The sequence below is a fragment of the Branchiostoma belcheri genome, unplaced genomic scaffold (genome assembly GCF_001625305.1).
Source record: "Branchiostoma belcheri isolate BF01 breed outbred unplaced genomic scaffold, Haploidv18h27 scaffold39, whole genome shotgun sequence".
NCBI lineage: Eukaryota > Metazoa > Chordata > Leptocardii > Amphioxiformes > Branchiostomatidae > Branchiostoma > Branchiostoma belcheri.
The window spans coordinates 887,049-909,966 of NW_017804009.1; the positions used below are offsets into that span (position 1 = coordinate 887,049).

Below are 22,918 nucleotides of genomic sequence, written 5' to 3' on the forward strand. Positions count from 1 at the left end.
TCATGTACAGTTTACAACAGCGCGTGTCTGAGTCGAGCCATTGTTTTATTTTATTCTTATGTGGCCGTTAGCACATGTTGTTAACAGACAGCAACATTGAAGAATAGAACCGAGTCAACAGACGTCGGCACGGTCCTTGAAGTTAGGTTTCCCGCCGCCGTGCGTTTGGAAAAGACGCCCCACGCTTGGAAAAGACGCCGCGCCGTGGCTCATTCATTCGCTAGATTTTTTCTATGTCTCTACCCACGATTTTGACCGTCAATGTTGACGGTAAGGACTTAAATTTTTACCGTCAGACGGGACAAATTATCGTCAATTGACGGTAAAACGGGCGCTGGCTAAAGCCCTGGTCACAATATTGCACTGCAATTTGGAAATACTTTCTGCAAATATTCACTTTTAGCCCTTTTAAGAGTGGAAGTACTGTATGTTGGATAAACATAATACTCCAGGTGATACCAGAATGCATTATTTTAAAAGTATGTCTAAAAGATGTAGACACTTTTGCAAATCAGTCTAGACATATTCTGCATTTTCTCTATGTGGATTTTAGACGCTTAGGCCACACCAATTTAATTTGTTGGTTCTCGGATTTTTTCATGAAAAATGTAAAGCGACAGGGCGAAAAAACAAAAAAACATGCCCAAATGGTAAAGCTAAGGCTGGAAAAAGGGATTGAGAACAAAGCTATGACTATACATGCTAAAACATTGCTGTTTTATAGCCTATGTATCAACGATCAATTGTTATTGATGTTATTGATTTCTAATTAACAAGAATTAATTTTTTTTTTTCATTTTGTGATTTTTTTAAGCGGCGATTCGGAGAACCAACAAATTAAATTGGTGTGGCCTTATAGGTAATACGATAGATAGGTTTTCCAATGTGGTAGTCAGTGGATGACAGTGTATGGAGTTGAAATGTATTGCTGTGCCGTTTTTTAATCAAAACCAAACTGTCATTTTGACACAAGGATGCTTCAAGTAATCTTAAGAATCTACAACCTTAACTTTGCTGTTTGTAATCCTCTAAGACTTGTATAATTCACAAAGAAACATGACAGAGTTCAAACTGATATAGATCTGTATAACAGGATGTTTGGATAAAGAACAAGTAAGCTCTTTTTCAATTTTGGAAGGCAAATAAAGACTGCCTTGTTGTTGGGCGGACAATTCAGCACTTGTTCTGGAGACCAGACTGAATCTGGCTCCTCTGTAATTATAGACAAGTCAGACATCGTGTATCCTGTTGGGAGGCAAAGGGGGAAGTGCTTAAAAACATTAAAGGTAATATCAGACAAAACAGTGGATAGTTTCATCAGGTTGGTAAGTTACTGAGTAAAGAGACTCTTTTTACACAACCAAGTGTACGTTAGGTAATGCATCTATAGCAGTGACACCTGTGCTGCAGTACAATGTGAACCAGTCAGAATTGTCCTGAGGAAGGTGACAGACGGTCACTGAAACATTGGCTGAATAAAACACTTGGTTATGTAAAAAGATCTTTACTCATCAGACAAAACAGAAAATTTTCTGCCATGTCTGGATAAAGAAATCTGCCTGATATTGAAATTAACTGCCATTTCTTAGCATATTTTTGCCATCATTTCATACTCAAAGCATTTGAAATAGCCGAAAAACAGGCTACAGGAGGTGTCTTTATTTTTGGGTACCACCCATAAATAGCTAAATGGAAAAGTAGGGAAAAATGATAATGCTGTGACCAACAAGTGGGACCTGTCCTAGATATGAAAACGTGATTTTGAACATTCTTTCACAAGCTGTGATGATGATGATTTCACACACGTCAAGGACACCTGTCAAAAGTGACTCAAGTTTCCACCTTAATTTTACCTCACTTAGGTTAAAAGGTGGACTAATTAATTAAGGTCCCTGAAGGTCTTGTCACGTCCCCCGAGGCTGGCAAAATTGGAGGTCCCACAAACGGTGACATTCCTGACGAGACGTGGGTCTAATCAGTGGTAAATGAGATCATGACTGCCGCCTTTGTGATTCATACAAAGGGAACATTCCAGGCTTTGTCCCAACCCACTCAGGTACCCTCTACATCATTAACCTAACACTCTACAGCTGGGGTTTAGGTAATCTCCAAGCAGATCATACGGTGGCAAGGTAGTATCCATTGGACAGAGTACTCTCCAAGCAGAGGTTTGGGTTTTGCCACTTTTGTGTTATTTTTGGGTGAAAAAAAATTCTGGTGCAAAAAAGAAGCCAACAAAATAAATAAAAAAGCCTAAAAACCACCAAAAATAACCCCAAACCTCTGCTTAGAGAGTATGGCCAGAGATGGCTAGTGGACACTCCTCTGGCCAATGGACACTGCCTTGCCACCGTATGATCTGCTTGGAGATTAGGGTTTAGCATATAACGTAAAATATTCTCCTCAAGGATTGTACTTTGTAGACTTTGGGAGATCGTCAGGTATCGTCTAATACAATTTCGGGATGGCAAAACTGGATTTTCAAAGTCAATTTTCTCGTCATTCTTTTAATGTAGAAAGTTTCATCAACCCTATTAAATACTGATGTATGTGAGGTAAAAAAATTTTATGTGATGTCTCGATTTGTATTGCAAGCTGGTATTTTATATATTATACATTGCCCTTTATCAGAAGTACCAATTCTTTTGAATAATTCTCCTAGATACCAGTATATTTTATCACAATGCAAGAAAACATTAGCATTATTTTTAGGGAGTGTCAAATGAAGAGAATAAGCAACGTAAATCTTATTATTGTTACTTGTAAGTGTGTACCTTTTTCCAATTTTCATCCAATCCCTCTTCCCCATCTTATTTTCTTGTCTGTCCCCCCAAAGGATTAAAGTTAACCAAACTTGAAACCCCTTCCCTCCTTATCCTATGGTCATATCTCAGGTGTAACTCAATCTTATACAATGGGTGCAAAAAGGTTACATTCTAATTTCATGTAAGGGCCAAACCCCCACCTGAGGTCACATTCTTGCTGGCACTTCAAAGAATTCTTGCAGAGATTTCAGTAACACACTGCCTGGGGGCAAATGTCCGTTTTCCCCAAGTATGCCTCTGAAGTGTTAGGCACGGGCGGAGATTCCAACAGGTGCAGGCTTATCGGTTAAGCTGCTTACACTCTTGGCCTTGTCAGCATATGTTAAACACATGGGGGCACTATCTTCAGTCATAAAAAGAACTAAGCTCTTTACAGAGATGTTAAACTTAATGGGAAGTTGGATAAACCAAATATAAGACAAAGATAAGGCTTCAAAGTGTCTCCCTGAAAGACACAGTAAGCAGTTGTTCATAGCGGTAACATTTTGAACTTGATACAAACACCACCACTACACACATGGTGACATTGGCCACTTGGTGCTAATGTATGTTTATAGTGGTGGTCAAGCTACTTACAGGAGACGGCCAGTCTGGTACGCTTCAAATCTAGCTACATAAATACCTGTTTTTAGCATCAAAGCACAGGTATAAAAATAACCTTCACTCCTGTTGATATTCGCCTTTATTGTAATAAAAATGGTTAACTACAAATTTACGATAGTTACTTTAGTAGTAGACGTCAAAAGGTCATTGCACCACAAACTTTGACAAAGTGCCCATTGGCAGGCGCATGTCAATCAACATCTTTCCAATTTAGAAATGTCTGTGACTTGCCAATGGCTAGCATAATCGTCCTATGTGCAGTCAGCTATGGCAATGGTAGAAATACTTTTTTTTTCGGTGCACTGCAATATTGCAGATGAGTCAAAATTTTGTTCTGCAATTTGGAAACACTTTTTGCAAGTACACAAGCCTCCATACTACAACCTTCTCAACTTGATAATGCAAAATCGCAGATTGTAGGATTTTTATCTCTCTACAAAATGCAGAATGCAGATGGGTATTTCAAGCACTGTAATATTATAAGGTTTAAAAATCATAAAAAAATGTGTGTAGCCTCCGTAGCAGGCTTATGGTCTCATTCATGAGTTTTTTCCATACATTAGAAACCATGCATTAATGAGTGACTTACGAGACCGTGTTCCCTATGATCCTACATTAAATCAATTGATATCTTTCATGCTATGTTGAGCACACTTACTCTACGTCTCATAAAAAAATTGCCAACGACTTCTATACACACAATCCTGTTTTATGGGAATCACAAACTGCACTTAGCAACTGTCCGCAAGAGGCCCTCCCGCGCTGCAAACCTACGACCGCACAACTCACAACAATGGACTGTGCACGTCCGACCTAGCGCGCGGCTGCCGACAATTACGTCCTAATTTCATCAGTTACAAACAAGCTTTCACCGCTTTGACGTTTTACATCAGTTGGGATGGCTAAAGGGAAAATTCTCACCAATAAAAACACGCGTTCATACAGCCGTTTAGTTTTTGACTTGGTACTCTTTTAGGGGGTACACTCGGAGTAATACATGAATGAGACCTTATAGAACTGGGGGTTTGGTGGTCTTCGGCTGTTTTCTGATTAGCCCAGTTCTGAAAATGGAGGTAATTCAACCAGGCCGGCTATGTTGTCTATATGCAATCAGAAAATAGCACATAAAAGACCCTGAAGACCCCAAAACACTCCAGTTTTTGGCATGCTATGGAGGCTAATAGGTACATGTATGGTACATGTACAATGTACCGTACACATGCTACTCAAGGGAGCCAGGTTGTCTGAAAGACCTCCTGGCAAAAACATGTTTACTGGCCTGCCTTTGTTCCAACCTTATTTCATTCACATTCATCAGAAGTGAGTAAACGTAGCGACAGGTTAATTTTGAGGGATTACCGCGTCTTTCTGGGAAGAAGTCTCCAGCTGGGCTATTAGTCGGCACCCTGAAGTGCACTTGTTTTGCACTTGGACCGATCGTTTCCTTGTTGTTTGAAAAGTCGCGACTACAACATGTTTGCACAGGTAAAAGCTATAAATCTGTAGTAAGATACTGCTGTAGAAACAAAACTATGCCCTCCTAATGGGTGAAAAATATGCTACGTTGACGCGTTTCGTAACTGGTGAATGAATGGCGGGGAAAAAGGGTTACATAAGGTAGAGGTTAAATGATTTGTTGGTCTTTGTTGTTACACGGTCGTGATGTAATAACTTGTCCTTGGTGTTACACGAAAAACAACGTGGCAACAGGTCAAAGACCTCTGTTCTGAAAGGCAGCTGCTTAGCTATCAAGTATTGAAGCTTGAAATTGAAATATTACGCCGTAATTTATGGTGTTACTTTTGAGTACTTGATACTACCCTTCCTGGCTACCTGGCTTTTAACTTTCAAATCTTTGAGCTTCTAAAGGCCAGACTTGTGACTCGTATGTGAATGCTGTTCATCTTATTCTCCCAAGTTCTGAGGTTTTAAAATTGTTGAGTAGATTACTTTTTAGAGGATGGGGAAATGTGTTACATGTAAGAAGTTAGACAATGCTTCTACACCTCCAGTGCAATTTCAGGGCAGCAAAGCTAAATTATCAGAGTCAATTTCATGGTCATTCTTAAAAGTTGAATCAATTGTATCCAATAGTATAGTACTGATATCTGTGAGGCAAAATGTTGATGTTTCTGACGGAAAATGGTTGCTTGTTTTGTATTGTAGGCTGGTTCTACTTGTAGCTACATGTACATGTATTTATGGGTGGTACCCCTAAAAAATGCCTTATGTAACTTGTTTAGAGGTTATTTTAAACACTTCAAGTATGAAATGATGCCAAAAATGTGCCAATAAATGGTGGTAAATATGAAATCATACAGATTTTCTCATCCAGAAAATTTTTTTTGCTTTGCCCCACTAGAATTATATTGGATGCCTTTAAAAGCTGTACAGACCTGTGGTACATACATGTATATTGACTGAGTGTTTGATGTTGTTTTGTGTGCAGTGTTTGAGAACAAGGAGAAGATAGTACTGGTGATGGAGTTTGCCTCAGGAGGGGAGCTGTACGACTACATCAGCGAGAGACAGAGACTGACAGAGACCGAAGCTCGCAGAATCTTCAGGCAGATCGTCTCAGCCGTCAACTATTGTCACAAGGTGAGAAGAAGACTGGAAAAATAACATAAAAAAGTTTTAAAGCTGCATTTTTGTAACATCAGAAGGATACAAATGTGAAAAAAATTTCTTTACAAAGTAAGTCGAATCAACCTTAGTCCATAGCAAGTGCCATTCAGGAAATGGAGGTGCCAAAATATGACATCTTTCGAGCTGAGAACAGAGCTGTCAGTCATGTTTGTTTACATTCTGGTATTTTGTGGTGGCACCACAAACTGAATGTGCCTTGTGTGGACTGTTTTAGCACCAACCATAAATGTCAGAAATGTGAGATAATTGCACAAATATGTTGAAGTAAATTACAATCACACATATTTTTTTAGATCAAATATTAAATTTTATGGTGCAAAAATGTTACATGATGCCCCTTTAACATCTATGGAGTTTTATACAAAACCTCTCATAACATATGCGCATATCAATGATCTGTATATGGTGTATATTTCCTTACTTCTCTTATTCACCGTTCTGTTGTTGTTTGTTTTGCAGAAAGGTGTAGTTCATCGAGACCTGAAACTGGAGAACCTACTACTTGATCAGCAGAACAGAGTCAAGGTCAGTTCACGACCTTCACAGACACATGGACGACCTTGCAGCTTCCTTAAAAGAATACATGTATAAGGACTGACAGCTACCAGACTTGTTTTTCAAGCTGATGTTACTGTTAGTCAGTCTACTCAGGGTTTGATAAGTCCACTTGCCCAGGTCATTAGTAAAAGCCTTGTTCGGGCAAGTGCATATCCCCCTGGACTTCTTGGATTGTTTGGAGCAAAATTACTCATCTTTTTCTGCACCTTAAAGATTGCAGCAAGTAAAAATGCATAGAAATTTTTTTGTATTTTTGTATTTTTTTTTGTGTTTTGGGCAAGTGAAAAGTTGGTTTGAGCAAGTAAAAATGACACTTCATTTTTATTTATTTATCTAGGGGCAGCATATCGCCAATGGCGTTTTTCAATGCTCCCTGCACAGAAACAATACATAATATAATAACAGAAAAAGTAAAGAACTAACTTAGGTACAATCATAATCATCGTGATAATAAAAGAAACAGGACAAATTAATAACATACAGAAAACAAACTCAATAAATATGACAAATGATGTAAATGATATTGATAATGGAAGTGAAACCTGGTCGTTTTTGAAAAGTTGTCCAACCCTGCTCCTGTTGTTGGTTCCACAGATTGCAGACTTTGGTCTGTCTAACACGTACAGCCATGACAAACTCCTGAAGACGTTCTGTGGCAGTCCGCTCTACGCTTCCCCCGAGATCGTCAACGGCAAGCCATACCATGGTCCTGAGGTGAGACGTCATAAAATAACACAGCAACATTCCAACAGACAAATGCAGGGCTCTAGCCAGCAACTGTTTTTCCGTCAATTGCGGCATGTGACGGAAAACTTTTCAAACCAATCCGTCAACCTTTATGGACAATTCACATATTGACAAAAATCTTATAAGGACATGTTGATTTGATTATATGGATGACATCCTCTGGGAACCCCAAAACTGATGCGCGCGTGCGAATAAAAAAAAAGTTTTGCAAAAAAAAAAAGTTGCTTTCACTATGAAATCTACTTGGTCATGAAGGTTGAACAAATGGCACAGAATATGTTATGGGGAATAATCTACTCTTCGAATTCATTTCTTTACATTTTTGTTTTTTTCCTTTGATTTTGGCATTCTACGACATTGGTATCGTTTCTAAATGTTTTCCTTGCAACTTATGGTATATTTTTGCTCATTTAGCAACTGTTTTGCACGATTTACAGTATGGTTGAAAGCTTTTTGGAAACGGCCGAAAATTCATGCGCGCGCGGATGTCATCCATATAATCAAATGGCCTAATTAGGTACAAATATATAAAAACATCGGAAGGACCACCAACAACCACTCTCAACCCCATGATTTGCCTCTCAAAATGTGGGAAGTTGTGTTTTTAAAGACTTGAAAATCCGAAATTTGTCCCTAAACGCCACTAGATTGTAAGTACTCTCCCCCCAGGTCCGATTACATGTATTAACCTGGGCTGATCAAAAAAGATTTCAAGCTGGCTAGAGCCCTGCTCACTGTAACAATTTAGTAAAAACTACAGTATCTTAGATCTTTTTTATCTTATACCAGGTTCTCTAGCTTTCTCTAGATAGATATTTCTGTTAACTGGTTCAGACATTTTTGTGTTAATGGCTTGAGCACCCTTGTAGCGGCGCTAAGAGTTCCAGAGTGACTTGTGATGTTCTAATTTGTTATGTACAGATTCTAATCCCATCATTACCGTAAATCACTTTACGTTTGCGGTAGCAAAAGTTCGCGGTCTGAGAAAAATAGACATGTCCGCGGAAGATTATGTTCGCGGTGGCGGCAGATTCAGAGAAAAGAAAGTCAGCGAATTAAATTTTCACGTAATGATAAATTCGTGGTACAGAAGTGACTGTAAAAAAATGCGAATATAAATGTACCATGAAAAAAACATGATTTACAGTATTATCTAAGTCATTAGCACTAATGGAGCCATCTAAAGTGCTCCACTGTGAGTTTATTCCCCAAAGCGTCTGTTAGCGGGATTAGAGTTAACACTTGCCAGTTAAAACTTGGGCTTAAAACGCTGAGATCCAGTTGTGCGAGACAGTCTGGGAGTGTCGTGTTCAGGGGGTTACGTACGTACGGCTTAGTCTGAAGCTTATTATTTAGCATGAATATTTGATCCAAATCTTTGGCATTCCTGTCAACAGAGAACACGCCACTTCTCCCTTCTCAACTTTCCTGTCTTTCTTCTATAGAGTATAGTATAATGTTACGGATGTAGATATAGTCTCACATACCATTGTATTTTCTTTCTTTTGTTGTTTGTAACTGCAATTAGCCCTCGGGCATGTATTTGCAATAAACTTTCTATAATAATGGCTGAGATTTTCAGCTGCAGTGTCATAACCACATCATATTTCATCCAGTCTGTTTCATCTAACCTATTGAGTCTTTCAACCTCTTCTGTCCATAGGGAATCATTGTTAAAAGCAATGCTAATCCTGAGTCCTATTCGTATGAGTCTTGGTCAGGGCTCTAGCCAGCACCTGTTTTTCTGTCAATTGTCACCAACTTTGTGGCGTGTGACGGAAAAAGTTTGAATTCATCAACCTTGACAGACAAAATCAACCTCTCAAAATGTGGGAAATTGTGTTTTTAAAAGCTTTAAAATCTGAAATTTTGTCCCTGGACCCCATTAGATTGCAAGCACTCCTTTGGGTGTTTTTTAAATTTTTACCCAATATTTTTGTCAATTTTGTCCAGTGGAATCGAGGTTGAAGGATTGGCTTAAAAAATTTTCCCTCATACGCTGTTAAGTTCCTAGCCTGAGTGTCAGTCTTTTCAGCTTTCGTCTGCTATGCACGATCAAAAAACCATCACCCAACTAGTTCCACCACTCAGAACTTTTAAGCGTTCCACTAGGTTCTCTAATAGCTCACACAACTTCACCGTCCAAATTCCTTGTTCGAAATCTTTTTACAGTGATAGTTTCTTTCCCCGTACGGCCAAGCTTTGGAATTCCCTCCCTGACAAGTGTTTCCCACCAACCTACAATCTACAGGCTTTCAAATCAAACATTCACCGCCATCTCTTGACATAGCCATGTTTCTCTCATATTTCTAGTTCAATGCGGAGAAGTGGTCTTAGTAGGCCTTGCATTGAACTACTCCGTTAAAAAAAAAGCTAAAAAGGATGACACTCAGGCTACAAACTTCCTGCAAAAACGAAAAACGGTGCTGGCTAGAACCCTGCACTAGTGTTCATTCATCATTGAGTATTGACCTGAAGTCCCCTCCCCACACAGCCCATGTGTATGCAGTTGGACACTGTAACTTGTCCCATGTGCTTGACCCAGGAGTCTGAGTAGGAATGCGGTGTTTGGGTCGGATTGCTCTGTGAACAGGCGGGAGGGAATACCAGGGAACGTACGGCCGCACTAGGGTTACATGTAGCACAAACACCGGCTTGGCAGCGGACAAAGTGTTCCTGGCTACCAACAAGCAGTGAGAACATGCTTACAGCAGGGATGGGGTGAAGAAAGACACGGGATCCCCTTACTCTTCAGGCTGGGTAGTAGTTTGGACAACTGGACAGTGTTTGGAACTGTTGCTGGGGCTTTGTTAGTTTCCGTTGCAGACATTTCTACTTCTACTGAAGTAGTCAGATGTTAGGTGCAGCATTTGTCTTTCTGTCATTGGATGGAATTTTCCTGCTCATGACAGACAAAACTTTTGCCCGATCTGCCATCTTTGACTGACAGAAATTGTATATTGTAAAGATATCAAACAAGACATTAATCTATTACTTAGCTTTTATAGTCTACCAGCGAAATTAGCCTGGGTGTTGTCAGGGATAGTATACAGGCTAGCCCCTCAGAAAATTTTACCATAGACACCCTTCAGATAGACTCTTAGACTGTGTTGTGTTGAGTTGAGATCTGGCACCCAAGCTACTGTACATACAGCAAAATTTGCCCCCGCAAAATGCAGGAAATAGCATTTTAGGGGATCATGATTTTAAAATTTCCTGGGTGTGCATACATGACCACCTGCCAAGCTGACCCCCTAGGATTGTTGTGCCTATGGCATGACTGTGACACCTCATGCCCTAAGCACTCTACATGATGTTACATTGTACAAAATTGGCATACAGAAAGAAATTTTTGGCTGGCTAGAACACTGGTCAGATGTTCAGCCCTACTTGTGTGACAGCTTGCAGAATGAAATGCCCAACTCTCCCCTGTGGAGAGCACTTAGCATGAGAGTACAGGGCTATTTATATGGACATCATTCAGAACATAACATCTGCCACCCCTTCAACCCCATAAGTTGTCCCAAAAGACGATACAATCACCAGAAATTCGAGTGAACAGCATAGCTGAGATGAGTGAAACATGTCTCAATTTGCCTGAAAATAATGACCTCAATTGGCGACTAATCCCTTGTTAAGTTTGATGTACAGGGTATTTATATGATTGTGTACTAGTATTTATAGGGATAAAACAGTCATGCATCAAAATTTCCCAAGAGAAATTTGAGCACCTACAGTAGTGCAGTGAGTCACTTGTATTGAATTTTAGTCATGCTTGCAGCAAGTAGAATAATGTTCTGAGGATTCAAACAGTTCCCAACAAGTACATTGTAGACATACATGTACATTGTACATGTATAATGTACCGCTACTGTGAATCACTTTATATTCACAGTACTTTTATATCCATGGGTTTCGCGGTCACTTTGGTACCGTGAATTTATCATGATCATTACCATGAACGTATACTCCAGTAATTCGTTGACTTCCTTTTTTTCTGCACCTGCCACCACCGAGAACATAAAGTTCTGCGAACATGTCCACTTTTTCTGAGACCTCAAGATTTTGCTACCGTGAATATAAAGTGAATATAAAATACAGTATTTTGTGAGATGAATCCTGATGTTGACACCAGTTGACCATGTGTTGTTGTGTTCCCTATCAGGTGGACTGTTGGAGCCTGGGTGTTGTGCTCTATGCGCTGGTGTATGGGACCATGCCGTTTGACGGTAGTGACTTCGGCTCCCTGACACAACAGATCTCCAGGGCACAGTACTTTGAACCCTCCCAACCCTCAGGTACTGCCTCCGGTTCTTTAAAACCATCGGATGCCTTTAAACTTGTCATAAGAATGGTTCTTATGAATATGACAAGTTTAAAGAACGGTTCTTATGACAAGTTTAAAGAACAGTTCTTTTGACAAGTTTAAAGGCATCCGATGCAATTTCAGTGATGTAAAATTTGACTTGCAAAGTCAATTTTCTAGACATTGAAACAATCCTATCCCATATACTGATATGAGACAAAAATGTGATGTCGCTGACGGAAAACAGTTGCTTGTTTTGTATCGTAGGCTGTTTTAACTACACATGTACATTTTATATGGGTGGCACCTATAGAATAAAGAGGCACGTCATGTAGCTTGTTTTGTGGCTATTTCAAATGTGAAATGATGATGAACATGCAGAAAAGGATATTCATCTTCATTAGAAAATGATATTCATCAACGCTTGTTTTACAGATGCTGCAGGCCTGATCCGCTGGTGTCTGACCGTAAACCCGAAGCGGCGAGCCACGATAGACGACATCCGGCACCACTGGTGGGTGTGCGCGGAGTACGAGGAGGAGAAACCCGTGAAGGAGACCACCCCGCCCATCAGCCACTCCCTCCCAAACTCCCAGCGCAGCTGGATCGAGGAGGCACGACAAGACTTCAGCGTCAGCCTCAAGTTATCCGAGCAGAGGAACAACCATGTGGCTCCCGACAAAACCACCAAGTGCAATGACATTCACGTGAACGCCAAGAACATGAAGTCTCGGATCCCGCGGCCGGTTAGGACTGTCCTCCCGCCCAAACCCAAGAAGGGTATCCTGAAGAACCCGGGTACCGACTCTCCAACGTTGTCGGTGAAGTCTACGCCGGGAAGCAAACCGCGTAGCCTCGCGACTCCCGCTCGCAAAGCACTGAGAAAGAACCGCGAGTCGGGGTACTACTCTTCCCCGGAGAGGAGCGAATCGGCAGACGGGATCCAGAAGAACAAGAAGCCAGCTCTCGTGCAGAACACTAAAAACGGCGCGAAACCGAAAGGAATTCTGAAAAAGAACGGCAAATACTCGAGCGCGCCCAACACCGGAGAGTGCGGGAAGGTGGCGGATGTTGCGAACAGACCGGCGAGTGCGGAGGGTTGTTTATCGGACAAAAGCGAGACAACGGAGAAGGACAACAGGCCGTCTAGTACGTACAGCGAAGAGAGTCTGTTGTCGGACGAGTCGTTCGATATTCTTAGTCCGGGTTCAGGCCCGCCGTCTTCGGAAACGCTAGACATGGACGAAGACGGGGAAGACAACACGTGGAGGCTGTGTCAGGACGAGTTTGAATTCCACAGCCCCAGACAGGACTCTCCGCTGAGGAAAAACAACAGTCGGTTCGGCCACGAGCTGGAGGAACTCTACCAACAAGCCTTGGACATATGTAAGACAATAGGCGACAACGCTAAATGATTCTTACCCACACAGACTTAAGAGACTTGTGGAAAATGGAGGACAGAATTCAGTTGTGTAAAATCAGTTTAAAGTGTCTTAAAAATGTGCAACCCAAGCAGTGACTGAAGTGACTGAAGATATGAAGTTTATTGTGATTGAAAATATGAAGTCACTTCAATTACATGACATTTACCATATTGGTCATATACAATGTACCATTTGTGCATAAAATACATGTATGGAGGTTGCATTGTTAAAACCTTGTCATTAGCCATGGTTGAACAATGATTGTCTACAATCATGATACATGTACCCATGACATTATAGTGTTCATACTAAAAGGTAGTTTAACATGATAGTACTTCCAAGAAGAGAAGCATCGAGATTCTGACACATTTCAGAATTCTGACCCGTCACACATAAATACTATTAGTACAGTAGCTAGTTTATTCCAACCTTCATGTACAAAATATGCTATCAGAACCAAGAGAAACTGAAATTTGGACATAACACTATTTTTAAGAAATGACAACTCAAATTATAAATCTGTAACAGTTACATGAGTTCCTCTCAGCATGTCAGCGATGGTTAAATTCCTTAGATACATAATGAAACACAAACATGCGGATACCTCAAAGAGTGACCTACAATTTTCTCAAAGAGTGACCTACAATTTTGAAAGCTTCCAAATGAATGACTGACGGTCAGAAAATTCTATTTGAGCAAAGAGATAAAAATGGGATGGCCTCCTAAATTTTGTACCTTCTTCCTGGACTAGATAATGAATCACCTCTGTCATCGTGGTTAATACTAATTTGATTAGCATTGGCGAAATGTATTTTGTTGCCTTCCATAAACTTGTTTGTGTGCAAATGTGGGCGTTGTGTCACGCCACAGAGTTATAAGTTGTCAAAATCTTCCAAACTGTGAGAAATGGAGCATTAGATGCCCTGAAAGCCAGTTGCAACACGATATTCTTTACAATTCTTTTCGCGTCAAGATTTGAGTTAAAAGATCTCTACAGTTTATTTAAGGCTGTCTAGATATTAATCTGTTTAGAGAATTATGTTGTTAGAAGATGCTAAAAGATTTCATTTATTTAAGATTTCATTCCAGCCTTGTGTAGACTTTCTGGTTAAAAACCAGGAGCCTGAACTAGGCAGTTGCATTTTGTTGTTCATGTATAGGAAACCATGTCCAAAGAGCAGTGGTACTGAGTCGAAACTAAATTTGAATTTTTTTTTCTGTGAAAAAAAGTACTCCAGTTCATGCGTTCTAGCCAGCTTTGATTTTTTTCTCATCATCTCAGTTTTATTTGATATAACATCATTTTCAGTACCAAAGGCATGACAATGCCAGAGGAGAAAAGTTTGAAATCTTGACCCTCTAAATAAAAGTCTGAGACACTATTTCCTGCATTTTGAGGGGAAAATTTTGCTGGTAGACTATAATGTCTTTCCATTTCTTGTCCGTCAAAGATTCAGATTCAGCAAAATTTTTGTCTCTCATTGGCTGCAAAATTCCGCCAAATGACGGAAAGACATACATGTACATGTACGCAGGCTAGAAAGCTGCTCCCAGTTTTACTTCATGTATTTCCTTAAGTAAAATGTCTACGTTCACCAACACCTAAAATTTATAAAAGGCTATCTTTATGACGTTTTCTACTCTTCTGTGATGTCACCACGAGCAAGATTGTGAGTTGTACATGTATGTACGAGGTGTGAACAGTTCGCTCGCTGTAAGCCACCAAAACATACCAGTCTGTCAGTATGTTTGACTGTCAGCATGTGACCAAACATTCCTGACTGGCTATTTCCTGTTGTAAGAGTCTTCTGTCAGTCGCCTGGGTCTAAGGTCAGGTTCCAGATGGAACACCAGTGGAGACCTGTCTCTGGTACTGGTGGAGTTCTGCAGCTGACTATAGTTCCAGTGTAGAGGGCCTGCATGGGGGTGTAGTGATCACGAATTCAGGGTTGGACAAGTCCCATTGCCCACTTGCCCAGGGCAAGTAAAAGTACTGTTCAGGCAAGTGAATATCCCCCTGTACTTGCCCGATTGGGCAAGTTAATTTTTTTGGATGCGAAGTATAGCCACTACGGTGTTTGGAGAAAATTACTCATTGGAAGTCTCAGACCACCTTATTTTGATAACTCTACGATAAAATGATTTCCTTGCTTGTAGTAAAAATGCATAGAAAATATCATGTACATTGCATATTTTGGGCAAGTGAAAAGTTGGTTCGGACATGGAGGTAGAAAAACTACTACCTCCATGGTTCGGGCAAGTGAAAATGACCATGTACTTGTCCAATAGGGCAAGCGGATTTTTGAAAACTTGTCCAACCCTGGAATTACACAAAATTTTTGCTGCCGATTACGAATTACGTTGAATTCTCAGACCTTATATTACGAACAATTACACATTAGGGCTAATGTACTGATTACGAATTACGATGATTTTTGGCGGCTGCCTACGGATTACAAAGACTAAAAAGGCCCGATTACACCTTACGAAAAAAGGGCATGCAGGCCCTCGGTGTAACCTGGTATCCAGTCTATTGTGGTTGAGACAGGCTGTCTTTGGGGCTCTAATATTAGTGGTTCCTCGAACTCGCCCCAACCATAATGGTAGACTGGACACCAGGCTAGTTCCAGTTTGGTCACAGGCGACTCACCAAGATTGTTAGAACTCTACATTCTGTGTGGTGACACCACAGCAAGCTATCTCAAACTGCAGGGTTTGAAAGTCCCATACTGCAAGTCATGTTTTCTGTGCAAAATTTATGTTATTGGAAATGCTACACAAGTTATCATTTTTTTCATACAAAACGACAAAATTAACAGAGATGGCAACCCGAAATATTTATAGGCAACCTAGCTTTTGGCTTAGGTTTTCCACCAGGAAACCTGTGAATAAAAAGTTTTTTTTTTCAAACCCTGAATTGTGAAATTTTACCATTGTGTCTTATTTATGTTATTATGAATTATCAAATTTATAGTGCCCTGCAATGTTGTATGACTATGAAAATGTGGCACAGTGGCTACTGCTGAACTAGTGTGAAACTTATGAAAATTGGTACTTATGTTTTCAGAGATGACCTATGGTTTACATTGTGCTTGTTATTTATGTTCGAGACAAAAATTGTTAAGATTTAAGGGGTTAAGTTTCCTCTTCAGAAGATGTGAAACTGTGAACTTCCACTTGTGCTTGATGAATGTTTATTTGTTCCGCTAAGAATGTGTAAGATAATTTACTTGTGTTGCAAAAGTTCTATACATACACCTAACATTCCCAGGTAAAAGGCTTCTGGCTATCCATAGATAAATAAAATATGATTCTGTTGAACATTGAAGTCTTGTGTTTTTGTTATTTCTTGTCAGTACTGTAACATTATAGGCCTTGGTCAAGTTTCTGTCCCTTTACTAAAGTGGTAAATATATTGGACAAGGACAGGGGGCGTCACTACCTAAAACCTGTATATGACTGTCTCTTGTCACGTGATTATCCCATCAAGTCACGTGACAAGAGAACTCCAAGACGAGATCTCAATCGGGTTGAAGAAGAGACAGTGTAACGTCTCGAAAGCTCCCCAGCATAGCTGAACTTTGTTGTGTGTATTCGTATAAATATTTTGTCAAAAGTGGTAAATATACATTGCGAACATCAACACACTTCCTCCCGAAGCCTGGTAGAGGCTAGGAATTCCAGTCTTGACAATGTTATCGATTGAAAGCAGGCTAAAGCTAAAGCTATCAAAGACTGGATACCAGGCTAATTTCAAAATGTATGAGATACAGGGCATTCATTTTATGTATCACATTCACTACACATTTATAACATTTGCATGACCAGGAAAAGAACAACCATTAGTATGTAATTAGCATTTCCTTGCTTACTTTCATCTATGATTGATAAATTCATTTGATTCAGCTGAAATTAGAACCTTACACCCAATGTTGTTTGTTTCAAGTCATTATCTCTTGCCTGGTAGAGACATGACCTTGTATTAAGAGTCAAATGCCCTTGAATGAGATTTAAATGATGACCTCATCAGTCAAGGTCAGAGTGATTGGATTGAAATTCAAGGTCATTTCAAAATTGCATCCAACAGGAAATCACAGCCGCAATCTAATGTTTTTGTCGCTGTAACCAAATTCAGACTTATAAACCTTGAATTTTAGTGATAGAAGTTGATAGCTGTCGGCTATAATGTACAAATGTAGTGTATAACCAAGTAAATTGTTTTAATGATGAACAAAGATGCTAGATTTGCCCGATTCCAACTGACTTGTGGATATACATATTTATTTCAATAGAATATATGGTGCACAGATGTTACATACATGTAAGTTTGCAAGTTAGTTTTGTCATACCACTTTCCTATCTTTGTGAGAACCAGAGGACACAGATACAGAACTTGTGAAATACACACTACAGTGGAATGCATGATGTGTTTGGTCTGACTTTGAAACCATTCCTATAGCAATAAACAGCAGGTTACACCTGTTACACCAACTTATATTTCACACGGCATTATGGACAATTTACCCCCAGTGTACAATTGACATTTAAAAGGAAGAAAATTGTTTCTTAGTGTTTAATTCTCAGAAATACATGTATGCTGTTGAGATGCAGTAGTATTAAACCCCACATATCTGGCTGCAATCCAAACTTGGAAGAATCCCTAGAGAAGTAAGACTTATTTCCTAAAATATGCCAATAACAGTTACTCAAGCAATTGGATATGATTTTGGAAACGGTCAGATATTTCTGGTAGCATCCACTAACTTTCGTCAGTGACACTGGTGAGATCTCGAATTCAGCAGTTTTTATAAAAATAAACTATTGATTGATACACAAATGAAGTGAAGACATACATTTTTTGATAGTCCCGTACAGTAGGAAACAAAAGTTACAGAAAGTCAAAGACAAGGCTGATGTAAACTTGAGTAACTGTTTTTTTTTTTTGCGTTAGTACCTGAATGTTTAAACTTCACCGATGTATTTCCCAAAAATGGTCATAGAAGTTCATCTGTGTTGGTAGTAATCATAGTACAATGCTACTCTCCAAGCAGAGTTTTGGGTTTTGGGTTATTTTTGGCGTCTTTTTATTATTTTTTTTATCGGGGTTTCTTTTTTTGCACGGGAATTTTTCTTTCATCCAACCCAACCTCTGCCGGCAGTTGGATTGGGTGAAAGAAAAATTCCAGTGCAAAAAAGTCTAAAAACGCGCCAAAAATCACCCAAAACCCAAACCTCTGCTTGGAGAGTACAATGCTGTACCTTATTCCAACACAAGGGTTGTACGCATTGTACTATGGTTCCCAAAAATGTGTTTATGCTGTTTAAGATTCCTGCTCGGCAGATGTATCAGGTTTAGTCTGCGTGTCCTGGGAAGGTCAGTAGCATCATTAACTCCTGTTCGCACCTATTCAGGTAGATTTATTAACCCTGACGTGAATGGTCCTACCTGTTACACCAACAGGTGAGTCTATTCAAGTGTGGTAGTCATCTTACCAGGACAGGTGTGCGAAGGAATTCATCCAGTTACCAGAACTGACGGGGCGACAGAAAAAAAAGGGGCTTTTGAAGAGTAGCAGCAATTTAAGACACTTGGTCTTGAACGAGCTTGAGATTTGTAATTCAACATGGATCAAAAACGCCTCGTAGCGGCGAAAAAAATCACTGCAGTAGGAGCGAGTTAGCCAACATTAAAAAATACATGTAATAATTTCTTTATCTTAGTCTTCCAGGCGGAAAGAAATCCTGCTTAGACTATATTTCTAACACATATATCATCGGTCAAATTCTTTTCTCTGAAACGTGTCCATTTTAGGGAAACACGTAGCAAATCTGACATGAGACACTCTGAAACCTGAACCGTTAAAATCACCATGGATCAAAATCGCCTCCTAACGGCGAAAAGAAATCACTACTTTAAAGACGTTTTAGCAACTTTTCTGGAGTCGGGTACAGCAGATTTGGCGACGCTCGGGCAAAGAGAAAAACATGAAGTCTGGGCTTGAAAATGTAACAATGACACACGGACATAGAAGCTTTAAAAAAAACAGCTATACATGTATTTTGGGCCGTGTGCAGGATGCACTCTAGATTCTTGGTCGAATCAGGGTTTGAAATACATTTATAGTCTAGTTCACATTTCAAACATTATCTAATATATTTGTAAGGTAAAAGTTATCGAACATGTAGCTCATCAGTTTCCTCTATTGTAGACATTTTCTCTGTCCCAAAAGTCGCACTTTTCCTGCCGATAGTTCTGTACCAGTGTGTTCTCTGGCGTTGTGATGTTCAGAATTGTAAACAGATTAGCATTGTTGTACTTTGGCCAGTGTAAGATATTTGTCACGTTGATATTTGAGCTCACTAGATGCTGGTTGTGTTTGTTAGGATTTCCCGTGTGCGCGAAGTTCCCGTAGTGGTAGGCTATGGTGTCCGCCATGACCTGCTCCTCTGCAGTTAGACTGATGTTCGCAAGAGGGGGTGTTTGAAACACGAACGGGACGTTCTCTCCGTGGCACACATGGCCGTCGCAGTACGTACTGTCGCCCCAGGCGTGTTTGAAAGACCAGGAGTGGTCAAAGACGAAAAGCCAGACATCGGGGACTCCCGCTAAAACTGCATTACGGCTAGCGTTACGGGTGGGACAGAGAAAGACCCAGTCAGTGACAGCATGGGATAAGTAAGGCCGGTAATCTGAAGTTTTAGGCGGGTTATACTCACGAATTGTCCGCTCTGCCTTGCCACCCAAAAACGCCACAGCGACCCCATCTAACTCAAGCCTGGACATGTTGTTGGTGAATGCACCAAAAACGTACGGTCTGGCTTCTTCTGTAACCGTACCTATGATGAATGGCATCTTTCGAAACTGTCCCTTGGCAAATCTGTCGACGAGTTCTTCTGCTAAGATGTCTCCGTCTATGTACGGTCCCCACTGCACGAACATCTCAAACAGACGGAGAGGGTTCGCTATGAAGTTGCCGCACTTGTCCTGCGCGTCTAAGAGTTGTTCCGTGGTTTTAGAACGTACGCATGTCATGTCGCCGTGCGAACAGTTCAGTAAGCGGGCGAAGTGGTTCCCCAGACGGGTAGCTTCGGCGCGAGACTTGTGGTTGATGGTGAAAGGTACGCTCAACATGATGGCCTTCTCAAACAAGCCGGCAGACCTGTTGTTGGTCATGTGAATACCGACCGAATCGGACCCCGCACTTTGTCCAACAACGGTGACGTGATTTTTGTCTCCCCCGAAGTCTCCGATGTTTTCCTGTACCCATTTTAACGCTACAATTTGATCCAGTATTCCGTAGTTCCCCGTCGCTGCGTCTTTCCCCTTGCCTGCCACGAGGAAGCCGAGAGCCCCAAGTCTGTAGTTCGTCGTGACGACTACGGTGTTCGTTTTGTTAGCAAGAAAGCGTCCGTCGTAACAGAGCGCAGAGCCCGTCCCCGTGTTAAAACCACCGCCGTGGAGCCAGAACAACACCGGCAGCTTGGCGGTAGAGTTCAGTACGGTATGCGGGGCGAAGACGTTGAGGTACAGGCAGTCCTCGCTGAGTCTGCCGTCTCGGGGACAGACGTGTTGCGGGTCAGAGTCGGTAGGACCGCAGCCGTGGCGCGGGCAGGCCGGCCCCGGGACGCTGCCGTCGCGGACGCCGGGAGACCAGGGCGTGTTGTACGGCACAGGTGCCTTCCAGCGGAGCTCGCCAACGGGCGGTTCACCGAAGGGCAGTCCGAGGACTATCACTCCCTCGTCTACAGACATCCCGCGTACGGCTCCGTATTGCGTGTGAAAGACGGGGCCGTCATCTGTAGCAGATATACCCGCTATCATTGTTGTAAAAAGCAGCAGTATCATGGCTGAAATACCGTGCACAAACATACCGTTCACCAGCTACAGAACAGCACGCACTCTGAGGTGACCTATATATGATCCTACCTCCATAGGCTATAGGTAAAGGTACAAAAGGTCATATAAAGAACCTTTGGTCACTGCTTTATCTATTGAACTTTGTCCCTATCTTCCATTTGTTTCCGAGCGCAAACGGGTATTTTGTTTATAGTTATTAATTGTTATTTGGCATACATTGTATCAAATGCAATTGTTGCGCAATAAACTTGACTTGGTCGATGACAGCTGAGTTATGGTTTTTACCTGTCAGAGGCAAAAGTAGATGCTTTTGCACCACATGGTATCATTGGGGTCCTGTAACATTCATGCATCTTGTGAAAATCCTCCAACCGTTCCATTTCAACTTTGATCATTTTATCGATTTGTATTGTAATTACACTGTATTGCTTAATTATGTATTGATTGAATTTGTATGTACTTTGTATGTTTATTGCTATTGTAAATATTGAATTGAATTTGTATGTACCAAGTGATATTGTATTTAAGTTATACTGTACTTTGTATTTATGCATTTATGTGTCAGTGGTAGCCGCTACCAGCCTTGTTGCTGCCTGGTTGCCACTTGTTATGCACTGTTGCATTTAAATAAACAAACAAACAAACAAACAAAAGGCTTGTCATATATATCCTTATCCATGATTGGTTGTCACAACAGTCACATAGAGCTTTGTCCATGATTGGTTGTCATAGATCCTTGTCCATGATTGGTAGTGGTGATATATCCTTTTCAATGATTGGTTGCCTTCATAACTCATAGATCCTTGCCCATGATTGGTAGTCATAGATCCTTAAGCTTGTCCATGATTGGTTGCCTTCATGACTCATAGATCCTTGCCCATGATTGGTTGTCACAGATCCTTGACCTTGCCCATGATTGGTTGTTACAGATACAGATGACTGGGTTACTCAGTAGTTGCACTTGTTTTCCAAGTATGGTACTTTTCAGTGTAAGAAATAATAAAGGGAAACCAGATATTTATTTAAATCTATCTTCATTGAACAATTCAACTATAAAAATGAGTATTAATTATTGTTTCAAAGACAAGAGTGTTCCTTCTGGAAACTGTTTCTTAAGCCGTCAAACTTTCAGAATTTCCAAAAGCACACAACAGTCACAAGCAAGACACGTTTGAAAACAAAACTGTTGTTTAATTTTGTTAACAGTGACGTTCTTCAGAGCTTGGTTTGCACCTACATTGTTGTACAGGTAAACAGCTACCTACATTCAAAGTGAAATTTGACTATGTTCAACAACAGATGTCTTCACTTCCTTCCAGATGATATAAGGCCACAGCAAGTAAATTTTATGGATGACATCCTCCGCAGACTCCAAATCTAATGCGAGCGGGCCAAAAAAAAAGACGGGCCAAAAAAAAAACAAGGTTCCTACATTTAAAAAATTTGACTCAAGCATTGTACAAATGGTTTTGATTCAGTGGGAACATCACATATACACAGCCAGCATCACATATCACTGCATCAAAGTAAGAAACAAAACATGAAATCAGAGCATTTTCTTGTCTCCTCTCTTCATAGTTATCTGCCATCCACCTTCCGGCATGGCAACAGACATCTTTGTCCATTTTCGGCACGTTGACCACTGTCAGAGGGCAAAAAAATTTCTTCTTCTTTTTCTCCAAAATCAGGCGAAAACTTATGCGCGCGCTGATGTCATCCATAAAAATTACTTGCTGTGGCCTAAGACAAGCTGCTGCACATGCATCCAGGAGGAACAGATAGACAAAACTGCAAACAGATTGGTGGAGTGGAATGGCATGGTTTTTTTGTACACAGGCAACTTTCTACTTAGTTTCTTCTCATTAAAGTCTCCCTCAACCGAGACGGGGGGCGCCACAGACTTTCTGCAACCTATGATCCACTGCTCACGGAGTCACGCGTGTTATCT

The 22,918-nt window shown here is 40.7% G+C and overlaps 2 protein-coding genes across 2 annotated transcripts in view; one reads left to right on the forward strand and one right to left on the reverse strand.

Moving 5' to 3' along the window:
* Nucleotides 1-14,464, forward strand: part of LOC109476751 (NUAK family SNF1-like kinase 1) — a 31,859-nt gene extending 17,395 nt beyond the window's left edge. Inside the window, exons 3-7 of the mRNA XM_019777761.1 lie at nt 5,878-6,029; nt 6,537-6,602; nt 7,230-7,349; nt 11,548-11,680; nt 12,124-14,464. Coding sequence (XP_019633320.1) covers nt 5,878-6,029; nt 6,537-6,602; nt 7,230-7,349; nt 11,548-11,680; nt 12,124-13,103 — 1,451 coding nt within the window. The 3' untranslated portion in view covers nt 13,104-14,464. The remainder of the gene's footprint in view (nt 1-5,877; nt 6,030-6,536; nt 6,603-7,229; nt 7,350-11,547; nt 11,681-12,123) is intronic.
* A 4,748-nt stretch (nt 14,465-19,212) lies between these two features.
* Nucleotides 19,213-20,958, reverse strand: LOC109476692 (cAMP-regulated D2 protein-like). The gene has a single exon (XM_019777698.1). It carries the CDS (start codon nt 20,956-20,958, stop codon nt 19,303-19,305), a length of 1,656 nt encoding a protein of 551 aa, XP_019633257.1. The 3' UTR covers nt 19,213-19,302.
* Between the last annotated feature and the right edge of the window lie 1,960 nt (nt 20,959-22,918).

Bases quoted from the DNA above. Each gene is read 5' to 3' on its own strand.
- LOC109476692 (XM_019777698.1), bottom strand. From the start codon at position 20,958: ATGATACTGCTGCTTTTTACAACAATGATAGCGGGTATATCTGCTACA.